The sequence below is a fragment of the Chiloscyllium punctatum genome, chromosome 19 (assembly GCF_047496795.1).
Source record: "Chiloscyllium punctatum isolate Juve2018m chromosome 19, sChiPun1.3, whole genome shotgun sequence".
NCBI classification, from domain to species: domain Eukaryota; kingdom Metazoa; phylum Chordata; class Chondrichthyes; order Orectolobiformes; family Hemiscylliidae; genus Chiloscyllium; species Chiloscyllium punctatum.
Genome location: NC_092757.1, coordinates 97,262,893 through 97,289,845, shown reverse-complemented (window position 1 = coordinate 97,289,845; position 26,953 = coordinate 97,262,893). Strand labels below are relative to the sequence as shown.

Genomic DNA, 26,953 nt, shown 5'->3' with positions numbered 1-26,953 from the left:
CTGGATTTTTATGAATCATATATGATGGTGTTATTTAACGAAAAGGTATTTGGCAGTTTGAAAGTTCATGAATAGTTGCAGCTACTTTTTTAGGCTAATCACTTCTCATGGTGTGCCGTACAATTGTGAATGTTGCTGGGAATAATTCACTAATGAGGTAATCAATTTTGTGCATGCTCATCAACAATATTTTAATATTACTACCAACCATGCAACGATTCTCTGTTTTGTCTACCCTCAAATGTCTGGGTGCAAACTGATGCACTGGTATTTGATGATACTTTTACAGAAAGGACAGTTATAAAATGACAGGGTGACCTCTAAGACTGCACAGCAAATGTTCAGTAATCACTGTACAAAAACAGTACATTCATTCTGTATAAACAAAAAGCTTGCAATGTTTTAGTTATTTAAAAATTCAGTTTGAGGTACGCCAGAAGCTCTCCAAATAAATATACATCTATCTCCTGGTGGACTTAATTTCTTCTTTTGAATCCTGCAAAGGATTTCAGTCTGGTGTAGAAGTCTTAATGAGAAAAAGAACCAAACTTGCACTGTTGATCAAAATTTTGTTGAATTGTACAAAAGAGGTCACTTGGTGAGCCATTTTATCTTGCTCGAATGAATAGTGTGCTGGACTTCAGGGCTTAACCGTAGTTGATTATATGTGGAAGACATACGCTTGCATCTTCTTTAGGATTGTTATAGTACGGATGATTGTGAAACCTATTTGTGCTGGAGCAATGACGTGCGATTTGGATGCATGAAACAATAACGTAAGCTTAGCTGTCACCATAAATGAAATTTTTGCTTATTGCTCAGCAACATGCTGCAGCACACATGTGTGAACTTATCAGGGGCAGACTAAGACTCAGCTGTACCATTTAAATCCCTTTCAAGATATTTGAACAGCGATTCTGATGCGAAGTTGAAATCTGACCAAGTAGTAGCGGCTGAATTCTAATGCGTATGGTTTCATTAATAATTAAATTCTATACTACTACAGCTTATGAATTCAAGCTAAATGATAAACGAGTGCTCATGGATAATCTTACCGAAGGTCCCCCACCACCATAGATATTGGTTCACTCATCAGGTATTTATGATGCAGCAATTGAAGCAAAAATGTCTGTGGGCCGTGATGGACTCCTAGCTCCCATGCTAAAAATCTGTGCATTAAAGGTGGCTCAGTGGTTTGTACTGCTGCCTCTCAGCCGCAGGGTCCCGGGCGATTCCAGCCTCTGAGCAGCTGTCTGTGTGGACATTCTCCCCGTGTCTGCGTGAATTTCCTCCGGGTGCTCTGGCTCCCTCCCACAATCTAAAGGTGTGCAATTTAGATGAATTGGTCATGCTAAATTGCCCTTATTTTTTAGGAATGTATCGGTTTAGGTGCATGAGTCAAGGATAAATTTACATTAATAGGGGGAATGAGTCTGAGTGGATATTATTCGGAGGGTCAGTGTGGACTTGTTTCCACCCAGCAGGAATTCTACACAGTTCATTCAGCTATGGCAACATAGACAATTTCTTATGCATGTCTTATATGCAGAAAGCAGATATCCAGCCAATTGAAGAACACATTTGACAGCCACTATCTCAGGGCAATATTCCACCAATGGAATAAGTAATTATGATACCACCAGTAAAGGTAATGTCACTGGAGTCACACCAGACCATAACACTGCGCTCTCATGCAGTAGAGTCATAGAGCAATAGTGCAATATTGACTCAATCACGCATTTCACTGAGACTATGTTATTGCATTGTGATTTATTATCAATGTAGCACTCAATGTTACTGTTGAATCTCTTTTTAGATTTTCTCTCAATATTTTTGCTAAGGAAAAACACTACATTCACCATCTGGCCAAAGAAAGAGTTTCTACCACTCATGTACCTTTCACCATTCTTCTGATCTTTTAGCTTCCCAAGCTAAAAGGCAACATTTATTTTACTGTCTCACAGAAGAAAAATATAAAAAATTCTGCATCACTAAGATTTGTGTAAGAAGCAGCACAAGTTTTATGTTCCTGGCATCCCTCCACTGATGGAAACTTCAAAACATAGCATTTCATTTTTAATTTTTTTCAATGTTTTGCTCATCAGAATAATGGCTTCTATCATGGAATGTTTCATAGTTGTGCTCACCTCTGATGTTTCAACAATGGTATCTGGCCTTCTTTTGGGTGCCCGTAATTCCACTTATCCAATTCAGTTTATTAATTCCATCAATTCAGCCTTTGAAGCCTTTTTGTAAGGCTTTGATGATGGCAATTTTTCAAGCACGACGGCTGATGTAAAGTGACTTGAAATTTATTCTGTCTGCTGTCCAACAATATATTTAAACATCAACAATTCATAAGACCATTTATGACATTTTTTTCTTATTTACTGCAAAAAAATTGTGTGAATCGTAAAGATATCTGAAAGCTGCCCGTGTGACATATAGAAAATATATATATATAGAATATATAGCAGCATATAGGAAAAAAGAGTTTCTCATAAAGGTACAGTGATAATCATGGTGGATTTTAATCTATCTATCAGGTGGAAAAGTCAGATGGGAAGATATGGACTTGCTGAGGTGGTCAGGAATGATTTAAGGATAGTTTCTCAGAACAGCATGCTTTGCATTTGACGAGAGAGCAGGCTAAACTAGACATTGTGCAGTGAGCTAGAATTAATTCATGATCTCTTAGGCAAAATGCCACTGGTTAGCAGCGACTAAAATATGATTACGTTTTATATTCAGCTTAAGAGAGAGAGGAGTGTGTCTGAGACCATTTTAAAAAGTTATGCAAGAACAATTATAAGTGCATGAATTGGGAAATCAGATGAAAAGACATGTCAATAGATTATTGCTGGGGCAGATATTAAAAAAAGGTATTTTAGAATATCTGGAATAGATACATGGCAATGACTAGGACACATTTGAGGGGAGGATATACCCTTTGGTTAACTAGAAATGTTAAAGGTATTATGAAATTAGTAAAATACATATGTAAATATGCAAAGACTGGGACAGGTCAGATGATTGCACAAAATATTAAAAATAATCAAAAAATAATTAATATGGAGGGCCAAGTTACAATATGAGAGAAACAGAAATGTAAAATCAGTTAGTAGGAGTTTTTATAAATGTTTTAAAGCAGAAGAGTTAACAAAGTGAGCATTGCTCCTATAGAAAGTGAGATTGGATAATGAATAATGGAAAACAATGCTTACTGTTGAGGTGATAAATAATACAGTGGAAACTCAATTATCCGAAAATCAGATTATCCGAAGGAGATCTTGAGGTCCTGATGGAAACGTCACATCAAAGACGTGTTTCCAGCAGTGATCATGTCTTTTGTTGATAGTGATTAAACAGGCACCGTCTCCAAATGACTGATCTCCTGCCCTCCCTCCCCACACTTTCCGTGGAGTTCTACATAGGGGTGATAGGGTGTACCCTTAAACCCACCCCCCCCACCCCCCACCAGGAATAATCTCTCCAACATTGTCCTGTGCAGGGCAAACATCGAACGTGTCAAAGATTTGCGGTAAAAAGTTGTGTGTGTGTGGCCGTGCCTGTGTCTGTGCACTATTTGAAGACTTACCCCACAAAGGCAGCAGCAGCAATCTTGTTGTTGGTGTCCAGTCCACATGCCCCGGAGAGGGGCCGGGGGTGGACAGGGGCGGGGAGGTAGCTTACGCGCTTTGTGCTAGGGGGCTGCGTTGGAAGGGGTTTCGGGGCCGGGGTTGGACCGGGTTGTGGGGTGGTGTTGGAAGTGGGGGAGGCGAGCGAGAGGGGGACGGTGTTGGGGGCGGGGTCTCACGCGCTGTGCTGCTGCTGCTAGTTTCCTGAAAGGAGAGCAGACTTTAAAACTCCAAGCCCCAGAGGAAAGTCATTTAATTTTCCGAATAATCAATTATCCAAATGAAATAGTGCCCGCCCATCACGTTTGGATAATCAAGTTTCCACTGTATTTGGAAGCTTCAGGAAATGGAAGGAAAGTAGAAGTGAACTTGGGAAAATTACAAACACTAGAGAAGTGAAACTGAATAAATTGGTGGTGCTGTGGGCTGACAAGTGCCTGGGTTCTTGGGTCTTAAGAAACTTGGCTTGTAAAATACTTAATGCATTGGTTTTAATTTTCCAGAACAGTCTTGATTTGGGGGTGGGCCCATTAAATTGGAAAGATAGCTAATGCTACTCTTTTATTCAAAAACAAGGGAGTAAAATGTAGGAAAGTATAGGGTAGTTAGTTTAACATCTGACATTGGGAAAATGTTAGAGGTTATCATGAAAGAGATTATAGCAGGACACTTGGATATGTTAAAGGGAATCAGGCAGAGTCAACAAGGTTTTATGAAAGGAAAATCATGTTTGACTACTCTGTTAAAGGTCTTTTGAGGAAATAACATTCTGTTAATGAAGGGGGACAACTGGATGTATCTTAGCCAGATGAATTTCCAAAAGGCATTTGATAAGATACTACATCATACTTTATTGCAGAATAGAATAGTTTATGGTAGGGGGGAGTAACTTATTTGCATGGATAGAAGATTGGATAGCTATCAAGAAACAGAATTGGAATATATCGGTCCTTTTCACATTAGCAAGAGGTAATGACTGGTGGACTACAGGGATTGGGTGCTCGGACCTTCGTAAGACATAAGAGCAGAATTAGGCTATTCAGCCTATTGAGTCTGCTCCACAGTTTTATCATGGTTGATGTGTTTCTTAACCCCATTTTCCTTCCTTCTCCCGTAACCCTTGATTCCCCAACCAATCAAAAACCTATCTACCTCTGATTTGTCATACTCGGGCTAAAAAAATCTTCCCTATCTCCGTTCTAAAGGTTTACTCCTTCACTCTGATGCTGTGCCTGCAGGTCCTAGTCTCTCCTATTAGTGAAAAACCTTATCAACTTCCACTCTATCCATGTCATTCAGTATTCTTTAAGATTCAGTCAGGTTCTCCATTGAATCCTCAACCACTCCTCTTATGACAAGCACTTCATCCCCAGGCTCATTTTTGCAAACCTCTTCTGGACCTCCTCCAACACCAGCGCACCTTTCCTTAGATACTGGCCAAAAATGCTATCAGTATTCCAAATGTGGTCCGACCCAGAGCCTTTTTTTTTTCATACAGCCTCTGTAAATTTCTGCTCTTTTATTCTGGCCCTCTTGAATGCTAACATTGCAGTTGCCTTCCTAACTGCCAACTGAGCCTACATGTTAGCCTGAAGAGAATCCTGAACTATGGCTCCCAAATTCATTTCTGCTTCAGATTTCTGAAGCCTTTCCCATTTAGAAAATGCCCTACACTACTACTTATCAAGGTGCATTATCTCTCACTTTCCCACATTGTATTCCATCTGCCACTTCTTTGCCCACTCTCCTAGCCTGAGCAAGTCTTTCTGTAGACTCCCAAATTCCTCAACATGACCTGTCCCTTCACTCATCTTTGTGTCATCTACAAACTTAGCAATGATGCGTTCATTTCCTTCGTCCAGATTGTTAATGCATAATATGAATAGTTGTGGACCACAGCAGAACTCCACTAGTCACCAGCTGTAATCCTGAAAAAGACCCCTTTACCCTACTGTTTGCCTTTTGCCAGTTAGCCAATCCACTATCCATGCCTGTACCTTGCTCCTAACAGCATGGCCTCTAGTTTTATTTAGCAGCCTCCTGTGTGGTGCCTTATCAAAGGCTTTCTGGTAATCCAGTGATCACATCCACTGGCTCTCCTTGGTTTATCTTGCTCGTTACCACCTCAATGAATTCTAACAGATTTGTCAGGCATGAAACCCCTCCTTGATGAAGACGTGCCGACTCAGCCTCGTTTTACCATGCACTTCCAAGTACTCCACAATCTCATCCTTAATAATGGACTTTAAAATCTTACCAAAGATTGAGGTCTGGTTAACCAGCCAATAGTTTGCGGTCTTCTGCCTTCCTCCCTTCATAAGTAGGGGTGTTATATTAGCCATTTTTCAGTCCTCTGAGACTCCAGTAATTTCTGAAAGATCACCAATGCCCCTACAATCTCCTCAGCTAACTCCTTCAGAACTCTGGGGTATAGCCCATCTGGTCCAGGTGTTTTATCCACCTTCACACCTTTCAGCTTCCCAAGTACCTTCTCTTTGCTGATGGTCACCTCTGCCCCTCGGATTTTTGGTATTTGCTGGTGTCTTCCGCTGTGAAAACTGACGCATAGTATCTGTTCAGTTCCTCCACTGTTTCTTTGTTCCTCTTACTACTACTGCAACCTGAATTTCCATTGGTACAGTGTCCACTCTTGTCCCTGTCTTATCTGTTATATATCTAAAACACTCATACAATTTTCTCATTACTACCTAACGTGCTCTCACATTTCATCTTCTCCCCCCATATTGTGTTTTTCTCATTATCCTTATCTGGTTTTCAAAGGCTTCCCAATCCTCTGGTTTTCCAATAGACTCCTCCACATTGTATGCTTCAACTCACCACCTTGACTGTTTATGATTCATACAAGTGACTTGGAAGAAGGGATCAAAGGTATGCTTGCCACATTTACAGATTACACAAAGTAAGGTCAAAAAAATTAGATGCTTCAGATTTTCAAGCTAGGTTTGGATACCTTACTGGATTTATGAAGAGTAATGATATGGTGCTGCAAGAGACCATTAAGATTTCATAGACAGATTTCCTGGCTAAACTTGATTGCATTTCAGTGATTTATAATCCAATATCAATGAGAGAATGGATACAGATCAGCCAGTATTCAGATATGGATGAGACTTCTGTGAAATTTGATATACCAGCTCAAACGCTGTGAAAGATTGGACAAAAACCTGTTTTAATGAAGGCATCTGCCTGTGATAAGACTAAATTCACAATGGTCAGCGTCTGTGGAGAGAAAGCAGTGTTATCATTTCGAGTCTAGTTCAACTGCAGTTCAAATGTTAGCTCTGATTTCTGTCTGCTGATGTTGCTGGACACTATCGAGCTTCTCCAGCAATGTTTTGTTTCAAATATTCAATATCTGTAGTTCTTTGTTTCATATTAGATTCACAGTTGTTGTGTTGTATGTCCCAAAGGAATAAAGCTTGAGCTAATTGTGATCCTTACCAGAAAAGTCCTCCCAAAACAGCAATCTACAAAGGATTAATCATACATGTTCATGATGATGGATGGAAGAGCGTGGCTTAAAAGTATGACTGAGAAAAGTTTTAAGCTTCTGACCAGGAGAATTACATAAATAAAAATATTTTTATTTGGAATGTGTTCAATTCAATTCTTATGTTGTTCTTGAAGCTAGATTGCATAGCAGTGATGATGTATTGATTTCTGGTGGTTGAACTAGCCTTATTCAACTATTGAATGTTTCTGTAAACAAGTCCTTGAAGGGTTGCATTTGGGGAAAAAAAATGACTGGATGATCAGAGGTGAGGAGATATTTATCAAGGGACATGTACATGTGCTCCTGTGAGTTGAAGAACCTATGAAAGATTACAGTGGAGAATGTTATCAAATCGTTCAAAGAAAGTGGTATATCCAGTGAACTTGATGAAGTGATCAAAAAATCAAAAGATCACAAAGTGAAATGATATGGCTCATGATGCAATTGGAAACGTTAACAATAAGACTAAGTTCATTCAAGTTTAAGTAATGGTAGGTGAGGTTATCTGTCGTATGTGGGAAGTCATGACTGAATACCATTTTGGATACTGTTATGGGCAAGAGCTCTCAGAGGAATTCAACAGCAGCAGCAAGATCTGTAGCACCACGGTTGCCTCTGCTGTAGACCAGGGTTGTGTAGAGTCCAGGTGAGTTAGTAGTAGAAGACTTGCAAGTCAGGGGCATAGACAGGCATTTCTGTTGCTGTCGTCCAGGCTCCAGATGGTGTGTTGCCTGTCTGGTGCATGGATTGAGGACATCTCTGAGTGGTTCCAGGAAATTTTTAAGGGGGAAGATGAGGATTCAGAGATTGTTGTACGTATTGGTACCAATGACACAGCTAGGAAAAGGGATGGGGGTTATAGAGAGTTAGGCAGAAAGTTAAATTGCAGCATCTCAAGTGTAGTAATTTTTGGACTATGACTGGTACCACATTAGTGAGAGTAGCAATAGGAGAAATTGGCAGATGAATGTGTGGTTGGACAGCTGGTGCACAGGCAGGGATTCAGATTCTTGGATCATTGGGATTTCTTCTGGGGTAGTGGTGACCTGTACAAGAGGGATAGATTGCACCTGAACTTGATGGGAACTAATATTCTGATGGCGAGATTTGCTAAAGTCACTTGGGAAGGTTTAAACTAGTCTGGCAGTGGGGTGAAATCGGAGACAAAGGAGAAAGTTAAGGACAATACACAAGTTAACGTAGAGCATGGATCAGATCAGAGATTACAGATAGCTGCAAAAATAATAGGGTTGTTAGAGTAAGGGATTTTAACTTTCCTAACATTGACTGAGACTGCCATAGTGTTTAAGGGCTTTGATGACGAGAGATTCAAATCTATTCAGGAAGGATTTCTCATGCAATATGGAGATGACTCTACTCGAGAAGAGGCAAAACTTGACCTCCTCTTGTGAAATAAGGCAGGGCAAGTGACAGAAGTGTTAGTGAAGGAGCACTTTGGGACCAGTGACCATAATTTCATTAGTTTTAAAATAGCTATGGAAAGGGGTAGGTAAGTTCTAAATGATGGCAAGGCCAATTTTGATGGTCTTAGGAACTTCCATAAATTGATTAGGAGAGGCTGTTTGCAAACAAAGGTACGTTTGGTAAGTGGAGGCTTTCAAAAGTGGACTAATGAGGATTGAGGGCCAGAATGTTCCTATTAGAGTGAAAGGTAAGGCTGGCAGGACGAGAGAATCCTGGATGATAGTCATTGAGGCCCTGGTCAAGAAAAAGGGGGAGGCATGAGACATGTATGGGCAGCTGAGATCATTTGAATTCCTTGAGTATAGTTTGTGTCAGAGTACACTTAAGAGAGAAATCAGTGGGGTTAGAAGGGAAAACTAGATAATGTAAAGGAGAATCCAAAAGGATTCAACAAGTAGATGAAGGGCAAAAGAGTAACTAGGGAGAGAATAGGGCCTCTTAAAGATCAACAAGGTTGTCTATGTGCGGAGCCACAAGAGGTGGGTGAGATTCTAAATGAATATTTCTTCTCAATATTTACTATCAAGATAGGTATGGATGCTAAGCAATAAGCAAATAGTGGGGAGATAAATAGTGACGACATGAAGCGAGTCTAATGAAGAGGAGGTGCGTGAAGTCTTAAAACATATTGTGTTAGAGATGAGACCATAAGACATAGGAGCAGAAAATAGGCCTTTCAGCCCATCGAATCTGATTGCCATTCAATCATCACTGATGGACTTCTCAACCCCACTCTCCCGTTTTCTCCCCGTAATCCTTGATCTCCTTGATATATCCCTTGGACCCCTAATGAAATATGTCCCAGGACATTCTGGGCGCTAAGGAGGAAATTACGGGGCCCCTGGCAGAGATATTTTTTATCATTGACAGCCGTAGTTGAAGTGCCCAAAGATTGGAGAATGGCTAATGTTGTTCCTTTATTTAAGAAAGGCCCAGGAAATGCCTGGAAACTACAGACCAATGAACTGAACATCTGTGGTGGATAAGTTGTTCGAGGCAATTCTAAGAGACAGGATTTGCAGACATTTGGAGAGGCAAGAACTCATTTGGGATAGTCAACATGGCTTTATGCATGAAAATCATATCTCGAATTTGATTACTTTTGAAAGGGTGACCAAGAACGTTGATGAGGGCAGTGCAGTAGATGTTGTCTGTGTGGACTTTTGCAAAGCCTTTGACAAGGTACTGCATGGTAGATTGTTGAGTTAAGTTAAAACTCATGGGATCTAGGGAGAGCTAGCCAATTGGATACAAAATTGGCTTGAAGGTAGAAGATAGGATGGTGATAGAAATTGTTTATAACAGCACAGAACAGGCCCTTTGGCTCTCAATGTTGCGCCAACCTGTGAACTACTGTAAGCTCATCCCCCTACACTTTCCCCATCATCATCCATGTGCTTATCTAAGGATTGTTTAAATCTCCCTAATGTGGCTGAGTTAACTACATTGGCAGGTAGGGCATTCCATGCCCTTACCACTGAGTAAAGAACCTGCCCTGTCTTAAATCTATCGCCCCTCAATTTGGAGTTTATCAAACTGGAGGCCTGTGACCAGCGGTGTGCCTCAAAAGTCAGTGCTGGCTCCCACTATTATTCTTCTTGTATGTAAATGATTCGGATGAGCATTTGAGGTATGGTTAGTAAGTTTGTGGATGACACTAAGCTTAGTGGCATATCGTGAGATTTTGATCAACTGGATGTCAGAGGGGGCAGTTAAATGTGGATTTCAACAGCATCCTCATTCCGCCCTCCCCCACATTAACTTTGCACTATCGTCTGGACCTGTCTCTCACTGCCGCCTCTGACCTAGCACCACCTCTCTCGCCTTAATCCACCTATCGCTTTCCCAGCTGATTTCCCCCCACTCTCCTCCCATTTCTCTCAGCCTCAACCCACAAGCCTCATTCCTGATGAAGGGCTTATGCCAGAAGCGTCAATTCTTCTGCTTCTTGGATGCTACCTGACCTGCAGTGCTTTTCCAGCACTACACTCTCAATTCTGATCTCCAGCATCTCAAGCCACTATAAATGCCGGAAGAAACATCACAGAAGCGCTTCACAGGAGGCTCCCAAGCACTGAGGATGTCACCTAGACAGGGGACGAAACGTTTGCAACACAAATTCCCAGCTCGGAGAACAGAACCACAACAGCATTTGCAATCCTCACTTTCTCCGAATCTAAAACTAGGGACATTGGTATAAGCTGAGAGAGGAGCGATACAAAGAACAAGGAAAATTACAGCACAGGAACATGCTCCTCAGTCCTCCAAGCCTCGCCGATCCAGATCCTCTATTTAAACCTGTCACCTATTTTCTAAGGATCTGTATCCCTCTGCTCCCTTCCTTCCATGTATCTGTCTAGATGCATCTTAAATGCCACTATAGTGACCGCCTTTACCACCTCTGTTGGCAACACGTTCCAGGCACCCACCACCCTCTGCATAAGGAACTTTTCACGCATGTCTCCCTTAAACTTTTTCCCCTCTCACCATGAACTCATGGCTCCTAGTAATTGAGTCCCCCACTATGCGAAAAAGCTTGTTGCTGTTGACTCTGTCTACATCTCTCATGATTTTGTAGACCTGAATCAAGTACCCTCTCAACCTCTGTCTTTCTAATGAAAATAATCCTAATCTACTCAACCTCTTTTCATAGCTAGCACCCTTCATAGCTAGCACCCTTCATATCAGGCAACATCCAGGTGAACTTCCTGTGCACCCTCTCCAAAGCATTCACATCCTTCTGGTAATGTGGTGACCAGGACTGTATGCAGTATTCCAAATGTGGCTGAATCAAAGTCCTGTACAGCTCTATCATGACTTGCCAAGTCCTGTGCTCAGTACCCCGTCCGATGAAGGAAAGCGTGCCGTATGCCGCCTTGATTATTCTATTGACCTGCATTGCCAGCTTCTGGGTACAATGGACCTGAGCACCCAGATCTTTCTCTGTACATCAATTTTCCCCAGGACTGTTCCATTTCCTGTATAGTTCTCTCTTGAATTGGATCTTCCAAAATGCATCACTTTGCATTTACCCGGATTGAACTCCATCTGCCATTTCTGTGCCCAAGCCAGGACCTTACCTTTAAGTGTATAAGTCCTGCCCTGATTTGTCTTTCCAAAATGCAGTGCATCTTGTAGATGGTATAACTGGGGAAAGTTTTTCTCAAGTTACTTTAACTGAACCTCTCAGTTTTTAAAATTTATAACAGATCTTCTCCTCACCAGTTGCTCTCCGTGGGGGACCTTTCCAATCTATCTTCATAACTGAAGTTTCTCTGCCTAGAATAATTCCTGTAAACCACTTCAGCTCACTCTCCAGTGTGTTTGCATCCTTCCTACAGTGCAGCTAATAGAATTTTATCATTTATTGTGAGGAGAATGGAATGCAAAAATGGGAAGTTGTTTTTGTTGTACATGGCACTGGTGACACTGCACCAGTGGAGTCCTGTGCACCGTTATGGTCAGCATATTTAGGGAAGGATGTAAATGTGTTTGGTTGCATACAGTTCAGAGAAAGTTTACCAGAGTAATTCCTGGAGTGAGAGAATTTTCTTCAGAAGAAGGGTTGAATAGACTAGGCTTGTATCTGAAGTTTAGAAGAGTAAGAGGCGATTTGTTTGAAACGCTCATATTGGAGCAACACAATACCTCACAGCACCAGGGGCCTGGATTCGATTCCAGCCTGAGGCGGTTATTTGCACATTCTCCCCATGTCTGCGTGGATTTCCTCCAGGTGCTCTGGTTTCCTCCCCAGTCCAGAGATATGCAAGTTAGGTGAATTGACCATGCTAAATTGCCCACAGTGTTCAGGGATGTGTAGGTTACGTGCATTAGTTAGGGGTAAATGTAGAGTAATGGGGTAATACGTTTGGGTGGGATACTCTTCAGATGGTTGGTGTGGACTTGTTGGGCCAAAGGGCCTGTTTCCACACTGCAGGGATTCTATGGATTCTACAGAACTCTCCAAACTATCTACATTCTGCTGCATTCTCTGACAGTCCCCTTCACTATTTGCTACTTCACCAATCTGAGTGTGGTCTGCAAACTTGCTAATCAGACCACCTATACCTTCCTCCAAATCATTTATGAGGAAAAAGTGAGGACTACAGATGCTGGAGCTCAGAGCTGAAAAATGTGTTGCTGGAAAAGCGCAGCAGGTCAGACAGCATCCAAGGAGCAGGAGAATCGACGTTTCTGGGCATAAGCCCTTCTTCACGAATGAGGAAGGTGTGCCGAGCAGGCTAAGATAAAAGGTAGGGAGGAGGGACTTGGGGGAGGGGCATTGGGAATGCAATAGGTGGAAGGAGGTTAAGGTGAGGGTGATAGACCGGAGAGGGAGTGGGGGCGGAGAGGTCGAGAAGAAGATTGCAGGTCAAGAAGGCGGTGCTGAGAAGATTGCAGGTCAAGAAGGCGGTGCTGAGAAGATTGCAGGTCAAGAAGGCGGTGCTGAGAAGATTGCAGGTCAAGAAGGCGGTGCTGGAAGATTGCAGGTCAAGAAGGCAGTGCTGGAAGATTGCAGGTCAAGAAGGCGGTGCTGGAAGATTGCAGGTCAAGAAGGCAGTGCTGGAAGATTGCAGGTCAAGAAGGCGGTGCTGAAGATTGCAGGTCAAGAAGGCGGTGCTGGAAGGTGCTGCACCGCCTTCTTGACCTGCAATCTTCTTCCCGACCTCTCCGCCCCCAACCCCTCTCTGGCCTATCACCCTCACCTTAACCTCCTTCCACCTATCGCATTCCCAACGCCCTTCCCCCAAGTCCCTCCTCCCTACCTTTTATCTTAGCCTGCTTGGCACACCTTCCTCATTCCTGAAGAAGAGCTTATGCCCGAAAAATCAATTCTCCTGCTCCTTGGACACTTTTACAGCAACACATTTTTGAGCTCCAAATCATTTATGTATATCATAAACAACAGTGGTCCCTGCATAGATCCCTGTGGAGCAACGCTGGTCACAGTTCTCCATTTTGAGAAACTTCCTCCACTACTACTACTGTCTCCTCCTCCTCTATCCATCTAAACATGTAGAATGATCCAGAAGGCAATTTTTTCTCACTGGGTGGTGAGTGTCTGGAATAGGCTGCCAGACCTAGTTGTGGAGACAAATACATTTTAGTCATTTAAGAAACATTAGCCGGTTATCTGGATGGGATATGGGGAGATATGGTCCAAAAGCAGGCAGCGGGGCTAGTTTATTTGTGAAAATTGGATGGCCTGGATAAGTTGGGCCAAAGGGTTTGTTTCCTTGCTGTAAATCTCTGACTCTATGACATGCCTGCCTGGCTGCAAAGTGAAAGTTTTCTTGTAACATGAGAAATTAGAAGTTAGCTAAGTGAAGTTCTGTAAGTTAGTATATATGTTTTTACTATTTAAACTTGATTAATTTGTATACACTAACTTCGTTAAATTCATGGCACTTTCCATGAAAGTTATTTATGTATATAAAAATTTAGTTGAAATATGTTTGCCTTTGTTTGCCTTACATTATAAATTAAGTTGGAAATGAGTATTTTTTCCACTTAATCGACTCTGATTAGCAGCTGTATTAGCATGGTGATGGGAGAGGGTGAATCTCAACTTTTCCAAAAATGTTATTTGTTTATGTGTTTAAAAAAGAATTAACCGCCTGCTTTTTGACTAAAAATTTAGTCTTAGAAACTCGACCTTTAAATGGGTATATGTTGTAGCTTAAGGGGATGGGTGCTGCAAATCAACCCCAATGTTCTTCGTGTCTTCACAAATGAGAAAAGATTTAATTGAACTGTTCGAAGTCCTCCATTTATTTGAGACATAAACCCAGGTTAAAATAAAACACTCACCAGGCTCTGCACTTACCCAGGAACAGCTATTCATTGCAAACAGATTGTTTTAACAGAGGGCAGAAGGGAAACACAAATTACAATCATACAACTGTAACAGTTTCGATTCTATCCCTTTTAAAATTACTGGCAGATGTTGAAAAGTTTAAAGATGGTGCTGTTTCCTTTTAGGGCATGCTCATAGACAGTGGGTGATGCAGCATCAACAAAACCTGTTGATGTTCTACGGGAATCCTGCTGCATATTTGTTAAATGACTTACTATTGTTTGCTCCTTATCCCTACAAAATCAACTTTGCAATCCATCTATGTAAACTAGCTAATCATTTATTCCAAGGACTTCAGGGTCTCAGTAATGGATCATTTGTCAAATACACTGTGGTTCTTAATTATAATGTGGAAGGAATTATGAGGTTCTGTCTCAATTTATCTGAATGGAGCCTCAATAGTTGGCATCAGTACCTTGAACTAAGGACAAGAAATAAATCTGGGCTCTTTCTCCTGATCATTGCTCAGTGACATCTGGGATTTAGATTTCTTTTGAGGACAGTAATGTTCAGTTTGATCATTTCATAGTTGAGAATACCCTAAGCTTGCAGGTGAAGAATGATCTCTTGAAAGAAATATCCTGCCATGGCTACAGCAAAATATACTCTAAGTATCAGCATCTTGAGATGAAGAAGGGGGAAAAAAAGCTGGTCACCAAAATACGTGTTCATACAGTCCAAATTAAAACTCAAACAATGGAATGTTTTTCTTAGATGGTTTCTATTCTTAATATTCTGTGCTGTCTGAGAGTTGTTGTATTCCAGACCAACACTACATGTAATTGCAACCTCAATGCAAGGCTGGTGAAAAGTACTGTCTACAAGTTGACTGCATTTAGACTAGTGAGAGTTGTTCCTCTTTGGAGATCATGTACAAGGGATAATGGGAACCAGTTCAAGATGGCATAATTTCTAAATTTAGTGTCTAATTTCTTCCAGTCAATCTGCCAGTAACCTAGAACTGGTTTATTTCTGCATGGAAATGTGAATGAAGTATTTAAAGTTTAAGCCATTTCAAATTATGTTGAAGAGTGGGAATCTCCCAAGAGCTGTATTTGGAAAGAATGGATTGTGCTTCCCATAAGCAAGAACCACTTCTCTCCTCCGTCGACACTCTCTAAGGTTCCGTTGACGATATCTGGTATTTAAAGTGTAAATGAGAATGTTGATATGATTTAGTAAAAAAGTAAGGCAGACTTGAGAGTTCACTGTTTGTTTCAATTGTATGGTCAATTTGGGAATAAATTCCATTAGTTTATAATTTCAACAAGCTCGTTGACTGTGTCCAGTCAATGAGCGGCTGGATTTGTGCAATACATGAACAGTATTTTCACTAGGTTTGAACTACAAATGAATGCAGGTCTCTGTATTGAGAATTATTTATAGTTGCAAATCGTATGTTATATGCCTGTTGGATCTTATACTGCACAACCACCTGATGAAGAAGTAGTGCTCTGAAAGCTAGTGCTTCTAAATAAACCTGTTGGACTATAACCTGGTGTTGTGTGATTTTTAACTTGGGTGGCAACTTTTGAGGGATCTATGGACGTGGACCCCAAGATCCCTCTGTTCCTGCACACTGCCAAGAATTCTGCCTTTGACCCTGAAATCTGTATTCAAACCATTTCCAAATTGAACTCCATCTGCCATTTATCAGCCCCGTTCTGCATCATGTATGTCTTGTTGCAACCTACAACAGCCCTCCACGCTATCCACCACTCCACCAAACGTTTGTGTCATCGGCAAATTTGCTAATCCACCCTTTCATTTCCTCATTCAAGTCATTTATTAAAATCACAGAGGTCCCAGAATAGATCCCTGCAGAACACCACTAGTTGACAAGCTCCAGGCTAATTACTTTCCATCTACTACCACTCTCTGTCTTCTATGGGCCAACCAATTCTGTATCCACACAGCCAAGTTTCCCTGTACCCCATGCCTCCTTACTTTCTGAATGAGCCTACCATGGGGAGCATTATCAAACGTTTTGCTGAAATCCATGTACATCGCATCCAGTGCACTACCTTCATCAATGTGTTTTTGTCACATTGGCAAACAATTCAATAAGGCTTGTGAAGCATGACCTTCCCCCTCAAAGCCATGCTGACTACCCCTAATCAAACTATGGTTTTCCAAGTAATCATAATTCTGGTGTCTCAGAATCCTCTCCAATACTTTGCCCACCACTGGTGTAAGGCTGACTGGTCCGTAATTCCCAGGATTATCCATATTCCCATCCTTGAACAAGGCAATAACATTTGCCACCCTCCAATCATCTGGCACTACTCCAGTGGACAGTGAGGACGCAAATATAATCGCCAAAGGCGCAGCAGTCTCTTCCCTCGCTTCCTGTAGTAACTTTGAATATATCCTGTCTGCCCCAGGGGATTTGTGTATCCTACGTTTTTCAAAATTTTCAGCACATCCTCCTTCTTAACATAAACCTGTTCAAGCATATCAATCTGTTTCACATTGTCCTCAGAAATGTCCAGGTCCCCCTCAGTAGTGAATACTGAAGTAAAGTATTCATGAAGGACATCCTCTACCTCCTGGGAAACCAGGCACAAATTTCCTCCACTATCCCTGATTGGCTCTACCTTCACTCTGGCCATCCTCCTGTTCCTCACAAATGTAGAATGCCTTACGGTTTTCCTTAATCCTCCCCGCTACGCTTTTTCATGCCCCCTTCTAGCTGTCCTAAGTCCATTCTTCACTTCCTTCCTGGCTACCTTGCAACCCTCCAGAGTTCTGTCTGATACTCACCTCCTCACCTTTAAGTAAGCTTCCTTCTTCCTCTTGACTAGATGTTCTCACGTCTCTTGTCACCCAAGTTTCCTTCACCCTACCAGGCCTTCCTTGCGTCATCGGGACAAACCTATCCATGGCTATCAGCAAGTGCTCCCTAAACGACGTACACATTTCTGTCGTGCATTTCCCTGAGAACGTCTGTTCCTAATTTAGGTGCCCAATTCCTGCCGAATAGTATTGTAATTCCCCCTCCCCAAATTAAATACTTTCCTACACCACTTGCTCGTATCTCTCTCCATGACTATACTTAAAGTCAGGGAGTTGTGATCACTGTCACCGAAGTGCTGTCCCACCGAGAGATCTGACACCTGACCTGGTTCTTTGCAAGCACCAAATCCCAATATGGCCTTCCTGTAGTCGGCCTATCTACATATTGAGTCAGGAATCCTTCCTGGGCACACCTGACAAAAACTTGTCCATCCAAATTATTTAAACAAAGGAGGTTCCAATTGTTATGAGGGAAGTAAAGTCACCCATGACAACAGCCTTGTTATTTCTGCATTTTCCAAAATCTGCCTCCCAGTCTGCTCCTCCATGTCTCTGTTGCTACTGTCAATCTATAGAATGCTCCCAATAAAGTGACTGCTCCCTTCCTGTTTCTGACTTCCACCCACACTGACTCTGTAGACAAACCTTCCCTAATGACCTCCCTTTCTGCAGCTGTGATACTGTCCCTGATTATCAATGCCACTCCACCCCCACCCCCGCCCCCTTCCTTTTGAAGCATCTAAACCCTGGAACATCCAACAATCATTCCTTCCCCCTATTATATCCAAGTCTCCGTAATGGCTATGTCATAGAGCATGGAACAGTACTTCGAACAAGGTTCATCACCATTATTCCTGATTGTACTTGTATTAAAATAGATACGCTTCAACACATCACACTGACTGCAACTTTGCCTTATCAACTGTCTGTCCCTCCTCTCAGACTCTCTGCATGCTGTATCTGGCTGTTCACTAGTTACTCTATCCTCCAATCTGTAGTTCCGGTTCCCAACCTTCTGCCAAACGAGTTTAGACCCTCCTGAAGAGCTCTAGCAAACCTCCCGCCCAGGATGTTGGTTCCACTCCAGTCAGATGTAACCTGTCCTCTTTGTACAGGTCCCAGCTTCCCCAGAAGGTATCTAAATGATCCATATATCTGAAGCCCTCCCACCTACACCAGCCCTGCAGCCACATGTTCGTCTGCTGTCTGTTCCTAGCAATCCTGAGATTACTGCTTCTCTTGCCTTTTACCTTCCAGCTTAACTCCCTATATTTTTTTTTGAGGTCCTCATCCCTTTTCCTAGCTATGTCATTGGTACCTATGTGTACCACAACTTTTGGCTGCTCTCCCTCCTCCTTAAGAATCCTGTAGACTCGATCTGAGACATCCCTGACACACCTAGGAGGCAATATACCATCCAGGAATCTTGTTTGCGACCACAGAATCTCCTGTCTGTTCCTCTGATCGTTGAATCTCCTATCACTATCGCTGTCCTGTTCTTGTTGCTTCCTTTCTGAGCCACAGAGTCAGGCTCAGCGTCAGCGACCTGGCCGCTGAGGCTTTCCCCTTTAATGTACTTATGTACCTCTTTGTTTTTTTTTAAATCCCATGCATGTTAGCAACCCTATTGTTAAAACTCTCTTGCCAAATCTAGATTATTCATTGCCTTAATACTTTTGCATGTGTTTCTATTTTAGGAACCAAATAATGAGGAAAAAATTGATACTTTTTTTCAAGAGGAGAAACCATGCTCGCAAACAGAGGGTATGCTATGATTCTTGAATTTTTTTTAAAGCTTAATTATGAATGACATTGTGATAACACCATCCCCTCCAAGTTTCCATCCAAGCCACTCATTATCCTGACTTGGAAATACATTGCAGTAATTACACTGTTGCCTGGCCAAAAATCTGAAACTCCCGCCTTTGCATCATTGTGGGCATCCCAACACCCTGTGGACTGCACTAGTTCAGGAAGGCACCACATTCTCTCGGGCAATTATTATGCATATGTCTTTGAGACAAGAGATCAGTCATGATGACATTGAATGATGGAGCAATTTCAAAAGCTGAATGGCCTCCCCCTGCTCCTGGTGTCTATATTTTGAGGCAACGATGAGAAAAGAACACTAGTTTCACAGCAACAGATGACATTGTGACTTTGTTTTTATTTAACTTGGTGTTACTGAGATTTCAGAGAGTAAGGTTTTATATGTATAGGAGAAAGTGTTCATCTTTGGCTTCTTACTATGCTCACTAATTGCTTCCAATGGTTTTCCGTGAGTCTACCTATGATTTCATTTTGCAATTTCCAGTCCTGAATATTGATGTTTTTCTGATTAAAGATGTTGGAAAAGCTGATTGCTATTGTGTTTCATAGTTTCTTAAGCATCTAATCTTATTTTCTTCCCCCTCTGCAATTATTTCACTACTTTAGATTTTACTGTCCCTTAATCCTGTTTGAGGTTTGGTCCTTAAATTGAGTTAATCCATTTGCCAAAAATGAGATGAGGACAAGAAAATGTGGTCCACCCAGTGATATTCTCTTATATTCCCCTTAATCTCCTAATGCCATATAAATCACTGTTTTGGTGCAAGAACCTACCGGTGTCTCATAGTGCAGAAGCACAATGCTGCCAGTTTTCCAGTATTAATTGTCCGCTTCATTTGTGATACCTGTTTTTCAGGAACAGAAGATCTGCCAGCGTTATGACCAGCTGATGGAGGTGTGGGAAAAAAAAGTTGAAAGAATAGAAAACAACCCCCGGCGGAAGGCCAAGGAGAGCAAGACTAGGGAGTATTATGAGAAGCAGTTCCCTGAAATCCGCAAGCAAAGGGAACAGCAGGAACGATTTCAAAGGTAATGGTTAGGTCTAAATATGCTCATTACTCATGTCCCTAGATGGTCAGCATGGGAAAAGCAACAATATCTCTTGAGTCCACTCCCACACTCAGTCTCTCCCCTCACTCTTCACTTGCTTTCTATCTTGCGCTCTTCCCCACCCCTGTCCCTTTTGGTCTTCCCTGATCCTCACAACCTCTATCAACCTTCCTCTCAAAATCTAAAATAAAAGGAATTTACAGAGCTTGACATTAGGATACTCAGAGGAGCAGGGGGATTTTGGGATGCTGGTCTGCAGATCCCTGAAGGCAACAAGACAGATTAATAGGCTATTTAAGGCATAGGAAGCTTGATCAATTGTGAAATAAATCAGAAGAGCAGAGAGGTTATGAGAAGCTGGAGTACTGTGTGCAGTTCTGGTCACCTGTCAGAAGGATGTGGTTGCGCTGGAAAGAGTGCACAGGAGATTCATCAGGATGTTGCCTGGAATGGAGCCTTTTAGCTATGGAGAGAAACTGGATAAGCTCAGGCTGTTTTCTTTAGAGCAGAAACGACTGATAGGGGATCTGTTAGGAGTTTATAAGATTGAGGGGCATAGTCCATGTGGATAGAAAACGTTCCCTTAGTTGAAGGGTCTATCTCAAGTGAACCATTGTTTAAAATGAAAGGCAGGATTTTTGGTTGGCTTTGAGGAAAGGTGTTTTCACCTACAGGGTAAGACCATAAGACATAGGAGTGGAAGTAAGGCCATTCGGCCCATCGAGTCCACTCCGCCATTCAATCATGGCCGATGGGCACTTCAACTCCACTTACCCACATTGTCCCCATAGCCCTTAATTCCCCGAGACAACAAGAATCTATCCATCTCTGCCTTGAAGACATTTAGCGTCCCGGCCTCCACTGCACTCTGCGGCAATGAATTCCACAGGCCCACCACTCTCTGGCTGAAAAAATGTCACCGCATTTCTGTTCTGAATTTACCCCCTCTAATTCTAAGGCTGTGTTCACGGGTCCTAGTCTCCTCACCTAACGGAAACAATTTCCTAGCATCCACCCCTCTCCAAGCCATGTATTATCTTGTACATCTCTATTAAGTCTCCCCTTAATCTTCTAAACTCCAATGAATGCAATCCCAGGATCCTCAGCCGTTCCTCATATGTTAGACCTACCATTCCAGGGATCATCCATGTGAATCTCCGCTGGACACGTTCGAGTGCCAGTATGTCCTTCCTGAGGTGTGGGGACCAAAACTGGACACAGTACTCCAAATGGGGCCTAACCAGAGCTTTATAAAGTCTCAGTAGCACAATGGGGCTTTTATATTCCAACCCTCTTGAGATAAGTGACAACATTGCATTCGCTTTCTTAATCACAGACTCAACCTGCATGTTGACCTTTAGAGAATCCTCAACTAGCACTCCCAGATCCCTTTGTACTTTGGCTTTACGAATTTTCTCACCGTTTTGAAAGTAGTCTGTGCTTTTATTCTTTTTGCCAAAGTGCAAGACCTCGCATTTGTTCACGTTGAATTCCATCAGCCATTTCCTGGACCACACTCCCAAACTGTCCAGATCCTTCTGCAGCCTCCCCACTTCCTCAGTACGACCTGCCTGTCCACCTAACTTCGTATCATCTGCAAACTTTGCTAGAAATTCCCCAGTCCCTTCATCCAGATCATTAATATATAATGCGAACAGCTGTGGCCCCAACACTGAACCCTGCGGGACACCGCTCGTCACCGGCTGCCATTCTGAAAAAGAACCTTTTATCCCAACTCTCTGCCTTCTGTCAGACAGCTAATCCTCAATCTATCCCAGTAGCTCACCTCGAACACCATGGGCCCTCACCTTACTCATTAGCCTCCCATGTGGCACCTTATCAAAGGCCTTTTGGAAGTCCAGATAGACCGCATCCACTGGGTGACCCTGGTCTAACCTACTTGTCACCTCTTCAAAGAATACCAACAGGTTTGTCAGGCATGAACTCCCCTTACTAAATCCATGTTGACTTGTTCTAATCAGACTCTGCTCTTCTAAGAATTTAGAAACCTCATCCTTAATGGTGGATTCTAGAATTTTACCAACAACCGAGCTTAGGCTAATTGGCCTATAATTTTCCATCTTTTGTCTTGATCCTTTCTTGAACAAGGAGGTTACAACAGCGATCTTCCAATCATCCGGGACTTTCTGTGACTCCAGTGACTCTTGAAAGATCTCAACCAATGCCTCTGCTATTTCCTCAGCCACCTCTCTCAGAGCTCTAATGGGTAATGGGAATCAAGAATGCACTACCTGGGAGGACAGTTGAGATGGAAAACATCAACCTTTGTTTAAAAAAGAGTGGATGAGCAGTTGAAATGTTGTAATACCCAACGCTCTGGGCCTGGAGCTGGAAAGTAGAACCTTTTTCAGATTCACTCATGGGACATCGATGTTGCTGCCTGGCCAGCATTTCATTGTCTGTCCCTTGTTGCCCTTGAGAAGATGGTGGTAAACTGGTGCCTTAAACTGCTGCATTCCATGTTCTGTCGGTTGCCTCATAATGCCTTTAGGAAGGGACTTCCAGCATTTTGATCCACTGATGGTGAAGGAGCAGGAATACATTTCCAAGTCAGGATGGTGACTGGCTTGGAGGGAAACTTGCAGATGATTGTGGGTTTGGAAGGTGCTAAGTTCTTTGAATTTCTGCAGTGCATCTTGTAAATCGTTCACACTGCTGCTACTAACTAATATGAGAGGTCTGTTCATAAGTCTGATAAAAGCAAGGAAGTAACTGTTGTTGAATCTGTTCATACATGTATTCAAACTTTTCTGTCTTCTGCCCAATGGAAGAGAATATAACGGGTAGGAGGAGTCTTTGATTATGTTGGTTGCTTTCCCAAGGCAGCGGGAAGTATAGATGGAGTCAATGGAGGTTTGTGTGATGGATTGGGCAGTGTTCATGAATCTGTAGTTTCAGGCAGCCTTGGGAGGAGCAATTGCCATCCCCCACTAATATGTCTGGATAGGATTGTTTATATGGTGCATCTACAACAATCGGTAACAATCTTTGTGGATATGCTGAATTTCTTCATCTCCTGCGGAAGTAGAGATGTTCATGTTCGTGTGCTTGCTTGACTTTCGTGTCAATGTGGGTGGACTAGGGCATATTGCTGGTGATCATCATTCCTGGGGACTTGATGCTGTCGATCATCTCCACCTCATCACCATTGATGCTGACAGTCCTGGAGTCAATGACTGTTCCTGCGTTTTGCTGACATTGATAGAGAGATTGTTGTCTTTACACCTTGATGCTAGTAGGGAGTATTCCATCATGCTGTAGATGTGGACAGGCTTTGGGGAGTCAGGAGGTGAGTTACTCACTGCAGGATTCCTTTGGCCTCTTTTAAGAACCGTTTAGGTGATGAGTTGAGTTTCTGGTCAATGGTAACCCCAAGAATGTTGATAGTGGAGTTTCAGTGACAGTATGACACAAAATGTCAAGGGATAATGATTAGATTGACTCTAATTGGAGATGGTTATTGCCTAGTATTTGTGTGACGTGAATGCCACTTGTCACTCATCAGCTCAAACCTGGATATTGTCCAGATCTTGTTGCATTTGGTCATGGACTGCTTTAGTTTCTGAGGAGTAACTGAAAATTTGCTGTCATTGGCGAATGTCCACGCTTCTGACCTTATGGTGGAGGAAAGGTCATTGATGGAACAATTGTAGATGATTGGGCCTAGGACACGACACTGAGGAACTTCTGCAGGGATGTCTTGGAACTGAGATAACTGACCTCCATTCATCACAACAATCTACCTATGTGCTAGGTATGACTCCAACCAATGGCAAATTGCTCCCCAATACCCATTGATTCCAGTTTTGCTAGTGCTCCTTGATGTCACAGTAGATTGAATGCATCCTCTATGTCAAGGGCTGTCACTCGCCCTTCGTGTCATTGAACAGGTTATTGCTGAGCAGGTGCTGTTTGATAGCACTATTGATGACACCTTCCATCACTCTACTGCTGATCAAGATTGGACTGTTGGGGTGGTAATTGGCGGGGGGTTGGATTTGTCCTTTTTTGTATATAGGACATACCTGGGCAATTTTCCACATTGTCTGGTAGATCCCAGTCTTGTAACAATACTAGAATGTCTAGGCAAGGGGAGCAATTTTGGAGCACAAAACTTCAGTATTATTGCAGGATATATTGGTCAGGGCCCATTGTCTTTGCAGTATCCAGTGCTTACAGCTGTTTCTTGATATCATGTCGAATGAATCGAATTGACTGATAACTGTCACGCTGGGAACCATTGGAGGAGGCTGAAATAGATCATCAACTTGCACTTCTTGCTGAAGATTGCTGTAAATGCTTTAGCCTTTTGCTGGAATACAATGTGCTGTTGCTCGCCACGTGGATACCCAGCCTTGAGTTGAGAAATTTGTTCAAAGTCTGTCCCATTAGCACGGTGATAGTGCCACACATCACAATGCAGAGTATTCTCAATGTGAAGGTAAAACTTCATCTCCTCAGGGACTGTATGCTGAGCACTCTTACTGGTACTGTCATAGACAGATGCATTTGTAGCCAGCAAATTGGTACGAATGAGATCAAGTATGTTTTTCCCTCTTGTTGATTTCCTCACCAATTTTTGCAGACCTGGCATTGCTGTGGAGCTGCTGCTGCTGGTGGACATGGAAATTCCCCAGCCACAGTATATTATGCACCCTTGGCACCCTCAGTGCTTCCTTTCATGTTTGTTCAATGTGGAGGAGTACAGATTCATCAGCTGAGGGAAAATAGTAAGTGATAATCAGGAGGAAGTTTTCTTGCCCATGCTTGACTTGAATCTGAGACTTCGTGTAGTTTGGAGTCATAGTTAAGGACTTCTCAGTGCAGCTCCCTCCCAACTGTCTACCACTGTGCTGCCATATCTGCTGGGTCTGTCCTACAGGTAGGACAGGACATATTCAGGAATGATGATGGTGTCAGATATGATTTCGTGTGTATGCTTACTGTCCATTGCCAGCGGTGGTTCACAGCTGTCAAAGTGCCCTGATGTGCTATGCACTATGGGGTAAAAACAATGACTGCAAATGCTGGAAACCAGATTCTGGGTTAGTGGGCCTCCTTCACTGCCGCTCCCTCATCACCAGACGCCTGGAGGAAGAACGCCTCATCTTCCGCATCGGAACACTTCAACCCCAGGGCATCAATGTGGACTTCAACAGTTTCCTCATTTTCCCCTTCCCCCACCTCACCCTAATTCCAAACTTCCAGCTCAGCACTGTCCCCATGACTTTTCCTACCTGCCTATCTCCTTTTCCACCTATCCACCCTCTCCTCCCTGACCTATCACCTTCATGCCCTCTCCCACTCACCTATTGTACTCTATGCTACTTTTTCCCCACCCCACCCTCCTCTAGCTTATCTCTCCACGCTTCAGGATCTCTGCTTTTATTCCTGATGAAGGGCTTTTGCCCGAAACGTCGATTTCGCTGCTCCTTGGGTGCTATGCATTATGTTAAAGACAGAGAAGAAATACTGGGCCATGTAAGAAAAGTGCCACAATAATCAGAGTTAAAAATCACAAAACACCAGGTTATAGTCCAACAGGTTTAATTGGAAGCACACTAGTGACGCTCTGAAAGCTAGTGTGCTTCCAATTAAACCTGTTGGACTATAACCTGGTGTTGTGGTTTTTAACTTTGTACACCCCAGTCCAACACCGGCATCTCCGAATCACAATAATCATGGTTGATTTCGCTGCACATGTAGGCTGTGTGATTCAGATTGGCAAATCTAGCTGAGAAAATGAGTGTGCAGCGTGTACTGGGCATTTTCTTAGAGTGATGTGTTTTGGAGTCAGCTGATGAGCAAGTTATTCAGGACATTATAATGAAGAATGGAACAAGATTCATCAATAAATCTATTGTAAAGTAACATCCAAGTGACAGCAATCATAACATGATACAACTTTTCATTGAGTTTGAAGGCGTCAAATATGGGTGTCAGAATCATGTTTAAATCTGCATGAAGGCAATTATAAAGGTACAAAGGCATAACTAGTTATGTAAACAGTGAAACTGGTTTAAAAGGTATAATAGTAGTGATGCAATGGCAGAGTTTTAAGGAGATCTCTAAATTCTTGGCAAAAATTCATCTCAATTTGAGAAGAATGCATTATCCACAGTTCACCAAGGATAAGTGGTATCGGATTGAAAGATGCACTGTACAAATCTGCAAAGATTAGTGGTAGATTAGAAGATTTGTCCAATTTTAAGATCAGCAAAAGTTGGCTAAGGTCATGAAAGTAGAGTTTGAGAAAAAAAACTAAAATGCAAAAACATGAGTTTCTACCAATATTTAAAATAGAAAAATTGTAACTAAAGCTATTGCTAGTGCTGTAGAGCATGTCTGAGTTTGACACATATGCATGGGTAAAGAACTAGTTAGCAAACAGGAAGCAGATAGAAATAAATATCTTTTTTAGTTGTCAGGCTACAACTAAAGATGTGTTGTAGGGATTAGTGTTAGGGTTTGAACTATTTACAAACCATATCAATGATGTGATTGCAAGGGCTGAATGTATCATATCTACATTTGCCAATGACGCCAAGATAGGCAGGAAGGAAATTTGTCAAGGTAGAGTATTGGGAAAGAGATGAGGTTTGTTAATGAGTGCACAAAAATATGGCAGATGTAGTATGATATGAAAAAGTGGGAACTTAGCCACTTTGCAATAACATGTTATTTGTGGTGAGATTTTAAAACAGAGGTTAGAAAGGGATCCAGGTGTGCTCATATATGAATCTCAAAGTTAAATGCAAGCTT

General features: G+C 42.3%; 1 protein-coding gene across 14 annotated transcripts in view; it reads left to right on the top strand.

Annotated features, from left to right (window-relative positions):
- ncor1 (nuclear receptor corepressor 1) overlaps positions 1 to 26,953 on the top strand; it is a 406,208-nt gene that overhangs the window by 134,422 nt on the left and 244,833 nt on the right. For all 14 annotated transcript variants that reach the window (XM_072590142.1, XM_072590152.1, XM_072590155.1 and 11 more), the window contains 2 exons: positions 18,988 to 19,054; positions 19,977 to 20,149. In XM_072590142.1, the coding sequence (XP_072446243.1) occupies positions 18,988 to 19,054; positions 19,977 to 20,149 (240 nt within the window). The remainder of the gene's footprint in view (positions 1 to 18,987; positions 19,055 to 19,976; positions 20,150 to 26,953) is intronic.